Source organism: Vespa crabro, chromosome 18 (genome assembly GCF_910589235.1).
Source record: "Vespa crabro chromosome 18, iyVesCrab1.2, whole genome shotgun sequence".
NCBI classification, from domain to species: Eukaryota; Metazoa; Arthropoda; class Insecta; order Hymenoptera; family Vespidae; genus Vespa; species Vespa crabro.
The window spans coordinates 1350470-1365812 of NC_060972.1; the positions used below are offsets into that span (position 1 = coordinate 1350470).

The 15343-nt window shown below is 29.0% G+C and overlaps 1 protein-coding gene across 4 annotated transcripts in view; it reads left to right on the plus strand.

Annotated features, from left to right (window-relative positions):
- LOC124430485 (ras-specific guanine nucleotide-releasing factor 2-like) overlaps positions 1 to 15343 on the plus strand; it is a 69506-nt gene that overhangs the window by 45803 nt on the left and 8360 nt on the right. For 2 of the 4 annotated variants that reach the window (XM_046977139.1, XM_046977137.1), the window contains exons 6-18: positions 2252 to 2399; positions 5186 to 5502; positions 7443 to 7672; positions 7891 to 8087; positions 8680 to 8805; positions 9743 to 9845; positions 11589 to 11840; positions 12103 to 12263; positions 12394 to 12776; positions 13103 to 13212; positions 13845 to 13955; positions 14264 to 14479; positions 15105 to 15281. In XM_046977139.1, the coding sequence (XP_046833095.1) occupies positions 2252 to 2399; positions 5186 to 5502; positions 7443 to 7672; positions 7891 to 8087; positions 8680 to 8805; positions 9743 to 9845; positions 11589 to 11840; positions 12103 to 12263; positions 12394 to 12776; positions 13103 to 13212; positions 13845 to 13955; positions 14264 to 14479; positions 15105 to 15281 (2531 nt within the window). The remainder of the gene's footprint in view (positions 1 to 2251; positions 2400 to 5185; positions 5503 to 7442; positions 7673 to 7890; positions 8088 to 8679; positions 8806 to 9742; positions 9846 to 11588; positions 11841 to 12102; positions 12264 to 12393; positions 12777 to 13102; positions 13213 to 13844; positions 13956 to 14263; positions 14480 to 15104; positions 15282 to 15343) is intronic. The other 2 variants (XM_046977138.1, XM_046977140.1) reach the window with 2 other exon arrangements.

Genomic DNA, 15343 nt, shown 5'->3' on the forward strand with positions numbered 1-15343 from the left:
TGTAACGGGTTACGATGGAGATAAAATCCAACGTAAAATAATCTTTACGAGCTACTCCCATATTGGATTCGCAAAGTGAAACCCATGATTAATGGGAATGTTAATACCGTCGATTGTAATATCGTCGATGTGGACATACATATACAGAGTACACACACACACACACAGATACATATATATATTTAGATAGGTATTGGATAAGTGACATTCATAGCTATCTCATAGCGGTTCGTATTGAGCACATGACAATTGCCATAGGGTATACAAGAACGAAATTTATTCACCTAGGAAAATTGATATTGCGAATACGAGTAATGGGCACTATGACGGCGATGGTATATCCCTTTGAACGTCGTTATCATACTTGTTAAAGTCAAAGTTCTTTTTTCTTTTACCTTCTTTTCTTTCTTCTTTCTTCTTTCTTCTGTCTTCATTTTCTTTATTTTTTTTAATAAAAAAATATTTTTTCTAAGATTAATACATTACGAACGTATATATATATGTATATATATATATATATGAATCAAAATAGTATCTAAGTGGATAAATAAGTATTAAAAACGATAATAAAAGGATTGCGATATTCTACTTATATAAATATTTTTGTTAACGTATAAAACAAATAATTTATTCTAAAATGTGATCATTAGAATTTTTAGTCACGTTGCAAATACCATAATAATTATTTTAAATTAGAATTATTTTAAGTCACGTTAATATAGTAGAATTTTATTTATCGAAAAGAAAAAGAAAAAAGTTGAAACAAAAGTGAATAATAAAACGTTTTGAATATTTTTAAAATACATTTTCATGGACCATTTAATGTTATAAGCTTTTACTTATCTAACTATAGGTGCAATTATTTTTAACGTTAAAATGACATGATTTTAATATCTATGAATAACCATCAACACGCTTGGATATTCTGAATTTATTCTTTAAAAATTTCTCTTGAACCAAAAATTCTTTCTCTCTCTCTCTCTCTCTCTCTCTCTCTTTCTCTTTCTCTGTCTCTCTCCCTTCCTCTCCTTTTAGAAAGTCGGTGCAAAGAGAAAATAACAGTTAAGTGCAGAATGTATCGCGTACAAGTAGGTAAGACTGGAAGACCGTAACCGTATTTTCACTGGAGTCGCTTTTACCTTCCTTTACCCATAGTAGATACATATATATACATATTTATATATATATATATATATATATATATATATATATATATATATATATATACATTAAATAGTTTTTGTCATTTCTTTTTGGAAACTTTACCATTCCGCAGCGAATGTAAAAAAATGTTAAAAGTTTTTCAAAGAAGATGCTCCTCGAAAGTTTCTTTTATGGAAACTCATAAAAAAGAAGACAAATAAAAAAAAAATGGAAAGAAAGAAAAAAGAAAAGAAGAAATGAAAAAGAAGAAAAAGAAAAAAAAAGGCCTTTCGAATCAATGCGTCATGCGTCTAGCGTTACATTCCATTTTGAACTATTTTAAATATCTCTCTAATTTATTAATTGTTAAATAATTCCAATAAGATTATTCATCTTATCCTCTAAAATTTATCCATTATTTTCAGGTTCAATAAATATCTGATGATCATCTGTAGGTCATTTATTTGATATTAATTATCTGAAACGTAGTTAAGCTTGCAATTACTAATTGAGATATAAACGTTTTTAATTTCGTATTGGAATATATTAGATTGATAATTAACGTCGGATTATTTTTTAATACTTGATATCTATAAAAATAAGTATTAGATATTTTTTCAACATTAATTTTAATTCACAATTATTTTATATTTAACTAAACAATATCATTACCATGTTTTATCAAACATTAACACACACACACACACACACACATACGCGCGCACTTATACACACATACATACACATACATTGGCCGACTTAATACTTATTTCGAATTAAAAACTTTTACTATATTTTTCTATATTAGTAATAGAAATATAATTAAATAATAAAATATATCGTTTTGTATTATAATATATTCTACCCGATTTCAAACGTTAATTAAATGCCAATCTTAAATTAATCAATTAAACGATTAAATATCAATCATAATTAATTTTACGTTTTTATATAATACAATTAAGAAAAAAAAAAAAAAAAAAAAAAGAAACTATATTCTATAGATAATGCTAGCGTTAAGATTAGCGTTTATTCTTATAATTATCTAATTACTTTACAATCTATTTTATTCGTTAATAATCATTTATATTTTTTCAATTGATTTCAGCTTCAACAAATTGCTCTTGCAAAAGGAGGAGCTAGAGCAAAAGCATCTGCACCTGTTGCAGATCGTTGAAAGTGAGAAAACGGCTAAGTGGCAGTATACACAACAATGCGAGGAGCTTGCATCGGAAATAAAAAAGCTTCGGGCTGAGGTAAGCGATAATAAAATAAAATTCCCTATATTTTTTTACTCCCTCGATAACAATCTCGTCCATTCATACGACGAAAGAAATTTTTTTTCCGTCGGAAGGAAGGAAGGAAGGAAGGAAGGACGAAAAGAAAGAAAAAAAAAGTAAGGAAGAAATTATTATTTGCAAATCGATACGAAATAATATTCGATTATTCAGAATTTTCATTCGAAAAGAAATCTTTAAAATATTTTTCTTTGATTCTATTAATAATAATAATAATAATAATAATAATATCCTTTAATAATTTTATCTTTGAACAAAATGATCACATATATGATACAAAAATGATCATATATATATATATACATACATACATTGTACATATAAATTATCTTATTAATTGTATCTATAATAATTATTATTATTATCAATATGACATATACATATACATACACATTATACTTATATATATAATAATTTAATATATATATATATATATTATTCCTATCATAATATCATATATTATTATCTTTATTATTATATTACACGTATATTATTTACTCTATATCGATAAATTTGCATAACAATTTTCGTCACTTATCTAACTTCAAAATTATAAACCGATGGTTATTAAGTACGCTTATTAAAATTCACTCGTTAAATCGAGTTTTATTTAGAATAACGTCACATATTATGAAGTATGTATATACAAAATTAAATAATTATATATATGTATATACACGATTTATACGAAATAGATTTCAAGATTATAAATACATATATACCATGTAAAATGAATATTTACGAATGTATGTTCCTTTTACGACTATCGAATTGAAGTAATTAAACAAGACGCAAACGAGAATAGATCGATTCTAATTTCCATCAGAAAATGTACGTATAATCAAGAACAGTTGGACAGGTCAAAAAAAGGAAGAGTAGGAGGAGGAGGTGGAGGAGAAGGAGGAGAAGGAGGAGGAGTAGGAAGAGAAGTATGAGATAGAGAAGAGGAAACATACGATCCTTCTCTGTGTAAAACATACGATCCTTCATTGTGTAATGACTATGTAATCTCGATTGATCCAAAGTTACTTTTCCCCCTCTCTTTTGCCCTCTTCGACACAAAAACGAAACACCCTTTCATAAAAATACCCTCCAAATGGTAATTTCAGTGAATACTATTTACATAACGAAACTCGATACGTTCGTTCTCTCGACGGATTGTATTCTTTTTTATTTTTTCTTCTTTATTTGTTTTTTTTTCTCTTCTTTTTTTTTTTCTTTGTTTTTGTATTTCTTTTTCTTTTCCTTTTTTTTTTTTTTCATTTTAAACTTCGATTTCACTTAGTGCTACAGTTCTAATGCGGAAGAATAAATGATGGTAAAAAGCTCTCAAAGGAATATATTACGATAATAGTGATAGCAGGAGGAATATAATATTATGTTTGGTTGAGAGAGAGAGAGAGAGAGAGTGAAAAAAGATAATCCAACCATGAGAGCTTTCACTTCATTCAAGATGAAGTATAATTTATTAAATTATATGAAGGTTAAACAGGAGCACGGTGAATAAAGTATAGGTATATCTGTAATAGGTCGACGCATATAAAATGTTAAATTTATTTTTAGGCAAAGTATATTAGTGGTGCATTAAATTTTTATCCTGAATTATGTGAAATTTTATATGAATATAAATATATATATATATATATATATATATATTTTGTTTATTTTTTTTTTTCTTTAATCCAATGACTATGCATAATATTGTTTGAAGTTACTTTATTATTAAGTATAAGAGATTATAAATTTAAGCAAATTGTAATTTTTGCCACCAAGAAAATACATTAGAAATTATGATGATTAGATTGCCGATTAGAATTAATTAAATTTTTCGTTAATGACTGTTTTCCTTTTTTTTTTCTTGTTAGATTATCAGATTAAATACATTAAAGATCATAATCAACGTCACATGATGACTTATCCTATCTTTATATGTATATTAAAAAAAATTATATAGATATATATATATATATATATATATATATATATATATAATATACATATATATTGGTTTAAAAATTTTACATAGTTTGACCATATTTACCGAATACCTAATACCTTATTAGGTATTAATATAATCGATTTTTGTTAAACGTTTATAATTATGTATCATTGTAATTTGAATATCGGATAATGATTATTAAATATGAAATACGAATAACAATTAGATATAAATTTAAAACTTGGGAACACTTGCAGCTGTTGTAAATTATAACACGAGTACGAGTACATACGTCGCTATAGAATACTGCAAATGAAGGTACTGTATAATGTCGGTTTCAAAAGTTTTCTTCTGAAAATGAATCACTTGAAAATTAGCCTCAGGATAGATCCCGAAATCATAGTTAGTAACAAAGTTTTAAAAGGAGTACGATAAAAGATGATCTTAGTTAGATCTCTCGAGAAACTTAGAAATAGGACGAACGTGTTGCCTCTATTAGTAAATTATGATACTTTATTACGATCAAAAAAATAGCAGAAAAAAAAGAAAACAAAAAAACAAGTAAAAAAAAAAAAAAATAGATAAGCAGATAATTACAATTTTATAAAATCCAACGGAAATATATTAGCAAATGATTTCATTTAATGATACTCGATTCGAACGAAATTCGAATAATTTTCACGTTGGAAAAATTTGTAAAATATTTTTCAAGTTATAAGGAAATCGAATCGAATCGAGTCGAGTCAAGTAGATACGATTTATTAACTTTAAAATATAATAAATATGTTCATTTATTGATTTATAGTTATGCGCTCTGAAAAAAGAACTGAGGCCATCGGTCGCACCAGCATTTCCAATTCGTCCTGGTGTTCAAAGGACCTTGTCCCAAGGAACAGGAAGTTTAATAAGCGGCACGGGATATCATGCTACATACGGAATTCATGGTTCACTCGTATCTTGTTCTGTTGGTTTGCATGGTATCACCGAGGGTTCCATCGAAATGCAGAAAATTAAAAAGGTCCAAAGCTTTTTCCGTGGCTGGCTTTGCCGTAGACGTTGGAAACAAATCGTCGAACAATACATCAAGAGCCCGCATGCAGAGAGTATGCGGAAACGGAACAGGTTCGTTTTACCATTAAATCTCCAATTCCAGAAACGTTATCTCTTTCTCTTTCTCCTTTTCTCTCTTTCTCTCTCTATCTCTATCTCTATCTCTATCTCTATCTCTATCTCTCTATGCAACCCTAACAGATAGATTCCTTCTCTGACGAGGTCACACTGTCATTACTATCATTGCTATCAATATTACATATACATGTGCGTTGATGTTAACGTGTACATTACATCGTCATAGAGCTTTTGATAGCTTTTATTTTTTTCTTTTCTCTTCTTTCTTTACTTTGTCTTTCTGTCTTTTTCTGTCTTTTTTTTTTGCTCTTTGTTTGCCTTGTCTTGCTTTTTTTTCTCTTTTTTTCTTTTTTTTTTTTTCGACCCAACGAGCTCAATCCACGTCGCTTGCATCCGGCCGATTCAATACTACCGCTTTCAATCGTTTCCTTCAAATTCCCCTAGACCCTTTTCACGAGTTAAGCAAAACTAAATCGACTATTTCAAGTGATTTCCTCGAATAAGTTGTATATATCTAGTTACGTAAAACGATTTAATCCTTATCGATATTAAATTATTACACTATCGATCTATTTTAAAATCGTATATGCAACTACGTACGTACGTACAGATATATATATATATATATATATATATATATATATATATATATATATATGTTATTTTAACGTATCAGATAGATCGATTTTATTCACATACGTTTTTTTCTTTCTTTCTTACTTTTTTTTTTTTTTTTTTTTTTTTTTAATGATACGATGACAAATCTCAATCGATGTAACAGTAACAATCAAGAATTAATCGATCAATCTAATTAATAATATATTTCTAATTAACGTAGATCGAAACGTTAACGTTAATGTTATGTTTGCAGCGCAGAACACATTTCTTTTTCCCTTGTGTCGTTGTTTGTATAAAAAAAGATAAGAAAAACGAACGAATATTCAAGATAGCGAATTAATATCGAGTTTTATGAATTAATGACGAGTTCGATGGACTTCTTATTTATGCATATTTTTATCAAAAAAAAAAAAAAAAAAAAAAAAAAAAGAAAAGACGCAAACGTTTCGGATAATTTTATTTGGCATTTTGGAACAAAACGAAGGAACAACGGATTTATTACGTCGAGTTATGTTTACACGTACGTCATTCGCATCGTTCTCGAAACGTCGATCGCGCAATCCGACCTAAATGCAGACGGCGGAAAATTCATCGAATTACATGCTCGAAGATGCGTTAACTGCTAGTCACCGTTCGTCCGTTCAAAGTGATTTGTTATGCGAAACCCACTTTATTTTTCTCTGAAAGATCTTTATCGAAGAGGGTCAATAAAAAAAAAAAAAAAGAAAAAAAAGGAGAGCAAAAAAAAAAGAAAGAAAGAAAGAAAACCAGATTGCTTTACGCGAAAACTCGTCAAAAGTATTCACTTTCGAACAAAGACGAACAAAAATTTATAAAATTAATATATATATATATATATATATATTAGTGATTAAATGTCCTAAGGACAATTTTTGATAATTTTCACGTTTCGTTTCAGTGATTCAAAGCAAATTTCAATTTCAATCGAACAAGATCGTATCGATCGATGTAATCTTATATCGATTAACAAATTTTGTTATCAAAGTATCTTATCAAGGGACAACGATCAAATTAGATTTATTAGAATCAAATATTAAGGGGCCATTGTTTATACTACGACCAGTACTACCTGTTGAAGCTAATAACCTCAATGGCTTTGTACTTAATTTCCTATATAACTATTAAACGTTTGACCGATCGATCGATCGTAAGCGATGATAATATCTTTATGGGTTCTATGTATTATTTAAGTACTTACGTATCTCGAGAATCATTGAAATTCTTTAGAAGTAGAAGCACGTAAAATAGATAAGAATTGAGAGAAAAATCGATTGTATTTTATATATATCTTTCAGTCTGGTGTTTCAAATGGTTGAGGCAGAAGAGGAATACACGGAACAAATGGAGATATTGGTTAGCTGTTTCCTGAGGCCTTTCAAAATGGCTGCCAGTTCGAAGAAACCCCCATGTAGTCACGAAGACGTGAATAGTATATTTTTGAATAGCGAAACAGTACTGTTCCTTCATCAGATCTTCCTGAAGGGTCTTACTTCTCGTATGGAGAGCTGGCCCACTTTAGTTTTAGGTAAGCTCACACACACACACACACATATATATATATATATGTATATATTTATATACCTAACTAGCTAGCTACCTACCTACCTACCTACCTATCTACCTACCTACCTACCTATCACTTTGTTCCATTTTACTATGAGAAACTTTAGTACAAATATTGACTCGAATCAATGAGAATAAATCGATATTCGAGATTATTTACCAACTGTTGTCTCATCATAGGTGACTTGTTCGACATACTACTACCAATGTTGTCAATTTATCAAGAATACGTGCGCAACCACCATTACAGCCTTCAAGTGTTGACCGAGTGCAAGCAATCATCGACCCCTTTTGTTGCATTGCTCAATAGATTGGAGAATAAGACTGCCTGTCATGGACGATCCCTTGAAACATTTCTAACATATCCAATGCATCAGGTATTCTTAACTATGATCTATCTTACTTATTTCATTTTTATTCACTCTCCTTTCTTTCTTTCTTTCTTTCTTTCTTTCTTTCGTTCTCTTTCTATCTTTTATCTTTTTCGTTTCGTTTCGTTTCGTTTTTCTTTCGCGAAAACTCTCACGAGACTTCGAAATTCTCGACACGTCGAGGGAGGAATAAAAGTGATAAGATTAAAAGAATGATAAGATTACAAGGGATAACATACAAAATATCTATTTTTCTTTTCTTTTCTTTTCTTTTCTTTTTTTCTTCATTTTTTTATTATTTTTCTTTTTCGTTTCTCTCTCTCTCTCTCTCTCTCTCTTTCTCTTTTTATCTCTTTCGAAAATACAATCGATTCAATCGGAGTAATTTAAAAATATTCATGAATAATGGATACTATTTTTGAAGGATGCGCAAAGAAAAGAAATGAGATTGCATGCAAAAAGAAGGACTCGACGTCGATAAATATATTTTCAAATTTTTCTTATGTAATTTTAAAATATTAGAATTTCAGTGGGAATCCATTTACTATTCCGAATGTACATGTACATAGTAAGGCTAAATGATTATTATTATTTGCAGGTACCCAGATATATAATCACTTTGCACGAGCTTCTTGCGCATACACCGCACGATCACGTTGAACGAAAGAGCTTGCAGAACGCTAGGCAACAGCTGGAGGATCTATCACGGCAAATGCATGACGAGGTATTACATACAAACATACATATATACATATATACATATATATATATATATATATTTATTTATCTATGTATATATAGTTACCTATGTATATATAGTTATCTATGTATTATAGTTACACTAGTTTACCAAACATTCGTGAATCTAATAGTAATAACATCTTCTTGAATATATTGATAGTTTGAAGTTCTACGGATATATATATATATATATTCAATTAATTAATAGTATTTCGTCGTCATTGTTGTTGTTGTTGTTGTTGTTGTTGTTGTTGTTGGAACTATGAGAATAAATCAAACAATTGTTATTTTCCATTATCATTAGCAAGTTAAGGATAGTTAGTTAAACGATCATTAATTATATTTCGTGATTTTAAAACACATACTTTTTTTTTCACATGTGAATTTTTGTTTCTTAGAATAATTTGTTTTTTTTTTTTATTTTTTGTTTTTCCGATATATATAGCGTTTTTCTTTCACAATATATAGCGTTCATATTTGCTAATAGCAATATAACTTTCTTTTTTTTTTCATATAATAATAGATAATAATAATTTTATACTCGGTACAGTATAATTATATTTAGTTTTACGTTATAATAATTTTTATTTAGATATAGGTAAAAAAAAAAAAAAGAAAAAAGGATCAGTTAAGATAATAATCGAAATATTATTTACTGCAATTGATAGGAGAAATTTAATTCGACTCTTAGTTACGTATTAATTTTTTATTGAGACTAAATATTTGATCTTAATCATCAAATATTTCTATAGAAAAAAAACGAATATTATATAATTTTATCAAAGAAAAAAAAATGAGAAAAGAGAAAAAAAATTCGTGAATGGAAAAAATGAAGACGAAATAAAAAAAAAAAAGAGAAAACAGAAAAAAAAAAGAGAAAAAGGAAAAGAAATATAAAATGAATTATCCTGGGTTTTTAGGTGAGCGAGACAGAAAATTTGAGAAAAAATTTGGCAGTCGAGAGAATGATCGTCGAGGGTTGTGACATACTTTTGGACGTTAATCAAGTATTCGTCAGGCAAGGTAAGATTTAAATGGATACATATATCAATTAATTTTATAAAATCAAGAAAGCGGGTGGTTACGTACCCTTATAAAGAATAATAATAATAATAATAATAATAATAATAATAATAATAATAATAATAATAACAATAATAATAATAAATTGTTAATAATAATTTAGGGATTTGTGATTAACTTACGAACGTTTTATCGTTCGTTGAGAAAACGGAAATACAGTTCTTCCTCACAGTCGGTAAGATCTCGACTGTGGAGGGAATTTGTAGAACCTGTCATGTGCACCCTCTCTTTCGAAATGTTCGAAGGAAAATGAAGGGGAAAGTTCAGAGTTATGCGCATGCTCTTAATCGCCCTTAAGAGGAATCAATGCCAGCGACGACGACATATTCGCGTGCACGAATATAACAAACTGATTTCTCAGTGAATTTGATTCTGCGCAGAAAACAATGTTCAGTAACGTAGATACGAGAAACAAAGTCAGATAAAACATTGATATATATGTATATATATATAAACAAAAAAAAATTTAAGTAATCGTCAAATACATACATGTATATATATATATATTTTATATATCACGATGATAAGATGATAAGAGCACGAAAATATATCGTAAGACGACATTATCAATTTAATTTGGATCCCAACGTTACAATTAGTTCTATCTATACTATTTAAAATATTTTGCAAATTTTTTCGAAATAATCATTTACGAGATCTGATATTCTTTACAATTCATACATTTCATTTTATTGTTAAACATTTAAAAAAAAAAAAAAAATTGATAATAATAATAATAATAGTAATATATTTTATTTATCGAATCGAACGAAATGGATATACAGAATTCCGTCGTAGGGGATGTATTTCGTAGAATAGAAAATATCTCTAGATACGATCCTGACTCCTCGTGCTTAATATCGGATCACATGGTTACCACGCAAACGTTTCCCATTCTAACGTGTCGCACGTTAGAACTATACCGTCGCGTATTCGATACACGCAACTAACGAAGTACGAGTGTCTCCTGTGATAAAGATGAAAAATAATACAAAAAGAATCAAATGAAAATAATTGTTCTCTCGGAACGTTTGACCTTCGTTAATCGTTATTTTATCAAGATTCTCGTATGTTCATGTTTAAACAGATAAAACGTGTGTGTTCATCACGGTGCTTGCCATTTTGTTAAGGCATAAGAAACTCGGCATACGTAATTCATCACGTAAAATTGTATTCTTTTCGTTTCGTTGGAAAAACCATGGACCTGTTTCTTTTTTTTTTTCGTGGGTAGAAGAAGTGGTGGGAGGGACCAAATAAAATACAGTTAAGGGCTTTTGGTAGGGACCAAGAATCACATTAACTTCACGTAATTATATTGAAAAGAAAGGAAGTAAGAAGTAAAAAGAAAAAAAGAAAGAAAGAAACAAACAAAAAAATTAAAAAAATAATATATATATATATATATATATATATATATATATATATATATAGAGAGAGAGAGAGAGAGAGAGAGAAGAAACGATAATTCATTAAAAATTCAGATATTATTATCTTCAATTATGAAAAATTTTAAAATTCACGGATGAGAAAGAAAAAAAAGGTAAAACAAAGAGAAATATGAAATTGTTTATTCGTCGATTTGAAATCGAAAGGAGATATTTTTTAGTTATTCCTTTTTAACGAGCTAATAAATTGTTGTTTTTTTTTTCTTTTTTTTTTTTTTTTTTTTGTTTTTTCTTTCAGGTTCGCTCGTACAAATTCTAGATAAACCACGAGGAGCACGTAGCAGATTGAGCGCAACATTTGGTAGTAAAAGTTCGACCGATAAGGAAGCTGTCAGACAGTGTTTCCTATTTTCGAATCATTTGTTGCTTACTACGAGACAATCAGACGACGATGGCCGTTTGAATTTAATACCTCAAATCGGCAAGATACCATTATCGGATGCTGTTCTAATAGAGGATCCCTCTGATCAAGGTGTTACGGACGATGACGGTATTATCAGTTATAGAAATAATAAACGAGGTTAGATCGTAAAGCGTTAAAGAGATTTTGAATTTCTCGATTGGTTAATATCATGTATTTTTTTTTCTTTTTTTTTTTTCTTTTGTTTCGTTTTTCTTCCTCGTCAAATATATCGATCCTAACGATCTTGATAACTCTTTACGATCATTATTTCCAAATAATATCATTTAGTATTATTCTACATATCGACGTTAAATTCTCTGTGATAGAGCAGTGATCGTAATACTTGTAGAACTTTCAGTATGCTCGATGTCCAGCGGTATCAGTGAAAGTAGCGGAAGTGGTACTGGCAATACTAGTTCGCAACTTCAAAACCGTGACTTCAAGATTGTACTTGATGTGAAGTCTGGCGGTCCACAGGTTACCGTACATCTGGTAGCACCAACTATGCAGGTCAATACATGATTACGAATATCATTGTTTAATGAAATCTATTTTTTTATTATGTTACACGGGGAAATTTTTTTCTTCTTTTCCTATTTTTCTTTTTTAACAATCATTACTCCCTTGTAATTTCTTACAGGAGAAGGCAGCTTGGATAAGCGATATAAGTCAATGCATGGACAACGTACACTTCAACGATTTATTACATAGCTCGTTGTCGGACACCAGTTCCGTCACGATGCCGCAATCGATTAGGAACGATCCTAAGTTATTCAAGGACGACGTTGACATTAGGTTCAGTCGTACATTGAACTCATGTAAAATTCCACAAATACGTTCGGCCACTCCTGAACGTCTACTTCAAAGGCTAACAGACTTACGATTTCTTAGTATTGATTTCCTCAATACATTTTTGTTGACCTATCGTGTATTCACCGATGGTGTTACGGTATTGGAAGCATTAAAGAAAGTATTTTACGAGACTGAACCACCCGATGCTCAAATGCCTAGCGGCTCTCTCGCGTGAGTAAGATAAAAGAAAATTAAAAAAAAAACAAAAAAAAAAAAAACAAAATTAAAAAAAAATTAAAAATTAACACCAGACTTATTGAATACCTTTGAACAATATTCAAGTTGTTAACCATGTTAATCATGAATATTAATTTTTTTTTTAACAATTTGTATTATCTTCAATTATAACGTAAAGAGAAAAGAAAAATAGATTTTATAAAATATATATATATATATATATATATATATATATATATATATATATATATAATAAATCTTTGTAAATCTAGCGTTAAATCGATAAAGAAAAAGTGAGAGAATGAACGAATTTTTTTTAGATCGTTAGATGTTTTGGGAACTAACACAGGCGAGGGTCAAACTAACACGGAGGAACGAAGACGAAGTAGCTTTTCTCCTAGAAGAACGAGCGGTGCTAGTTCTGTCTCAGGTATGAGAATATAATAATTTCGTTGTTTTCAAACTAATATGAAGAAAACATAAAAAAAACAAAAAAAAGAAAAGAAAAGAAAAAGAAAAAAAAAGAAAAATGTTATATAGAAATAACGTTTAACAGATTTTAAATGTAGAATTTTCTTTGCGTAAAAATTTTGATAAAAAAAAAAAGAAAAAGATAGATATGTATGTATTATCCGTTTATGAAAGAAAAATTGAAAAAAAAAAGGTCGATCGTTTTAATCGTTCGATTAAACGAAAAATTATTTATTTACTACGATAAATTAAATTATTTATCAATTTAATGTCTAATATGAATAAAATTTCACGATTATTTGTTTATTTAGACGCATTAATTCCTCCACATAAATATTCTTCAAGTAAATACATACATATGTACATATGCATGGTGATAAGAAATCGAATGAAATAAAATTGACTCGATATAAAAACGAAAATATTTTTTTTTATCTGTAATACTTAAATTAAAGATATTTTATTAATACCATAACTCCTTGGCGTCTTTGATATCGCATTATCTTCTTATACGCATGATATTTTACATATTACCCGTTAGAAGTCATTTGACGCCAGGGGGTCAAAAAAATGATAACCTCTTTTAATTAGGATACGAATCAGAAATTAGCGACCGTGATGCTAAGGGACATTACATGTACGAGTTTAACACTGGTGCACATATGTTAAATTCGAAGGCTCATCGGCGTTGTCACAAAAGATGTGAGTATTTCTTTTGTCTTTCTATCTATCTATATCTTTGTCTCTCTGTCTGTCTGTCTGTTTGTCTCTCACTCTCTCTTTATCTCTCTCTCTCTCACTCTCTCTCTCTCTCTCTCTCTCTCTCTCTCTCTTCCACAAAAAAAAAGAAACAAAAAGGAAAATAATTCCATGAAAGATAAAGTTAAAAAAAAAAAAAGAAAAAGAAAAAAAAGAAGAAATTTATTCTTTATTAAATATTACACGTGTGACGTGCGTGTAAGCGTTGCCTTTCGTTGCCTTTCGACGAATTCATTGTTACCTTGGCTTAGTGGAAGAGGAGCAACAACTAGGATTGATAACAGAGGCACCATCGATCATGAAACGTAGTCCTACATTGCAATCGTCGAATCCGTCCGTGGCTTCTCAATCTCCGGCAACCTCACGAAAAATCAACATCCGCGTGGACAATGATACAGAAAGTGATGGATGCCATCTCACGATTCCAAAAGTTATAGCCGTATCATCGAGTTCAGAAACGCTTACGGGTATAAAAACAAATGAATCATAATAAATGAATTTTTCAATCAATAATATATATATATATATATATATATATGTATATATATGTATATATGTGTGTGTGTGCGTATATAAATTTTTGTTTCCTTCTTTTTCGTCTAAAATATTAAAAATATTATTTCCATTAGATCGTCATTTATTTATTCTCTATAACGTCATATTTATTATATATCCATTTTTTTCTTTCTTTAATTTACAGCTATGATGTTCTACATTGATCCAGATTAAAAAATGATACAATAAGAGAGAAAAAACAAATAGAGAAAGAAAAAGACTTGTGTAAGAGCTTGTAAAGAAAAAAAAAAAGAAAAAAAAGAAAAGAATAATAATACCGTTAAAAGAAAAAAAAATAGAATGAAATAAAATACAACTCATAATAAAAATAATAATATTAATAATAATAATAATAATAATAATAATAATAATAATAATAATAATAATAATAAATGAAACAACGTGTCAAGTGGCAACAATGAAATGTTTGCTTTGCATGTACAAGCACCAACTATTTATCTTTTTGTTTTTATCATGACAAATTAATAGAGATTTATTTTCTTTGTCTATCTTTCTAAGTCTATCGTCTAATTACAGATGCGACCATGATAAGCGCACCTTCTTCGCCGAGCAATTTAAGCTCGGTTACGCTGATTGGATCAACAGGTTCTGGATCTGGATCTGATCCTAGTCCTCAAGAAGGAGGCACAATTTCTAGAGGTATTTCAGAGGAAACAGATACGCCTGTAGCTACAGGATCAGCTTCAAAGGATGGTAAGTTCGTAATATTAATTTATAATATTTTACATTTAAATTAGTATTTTTCTTTCTTTTTT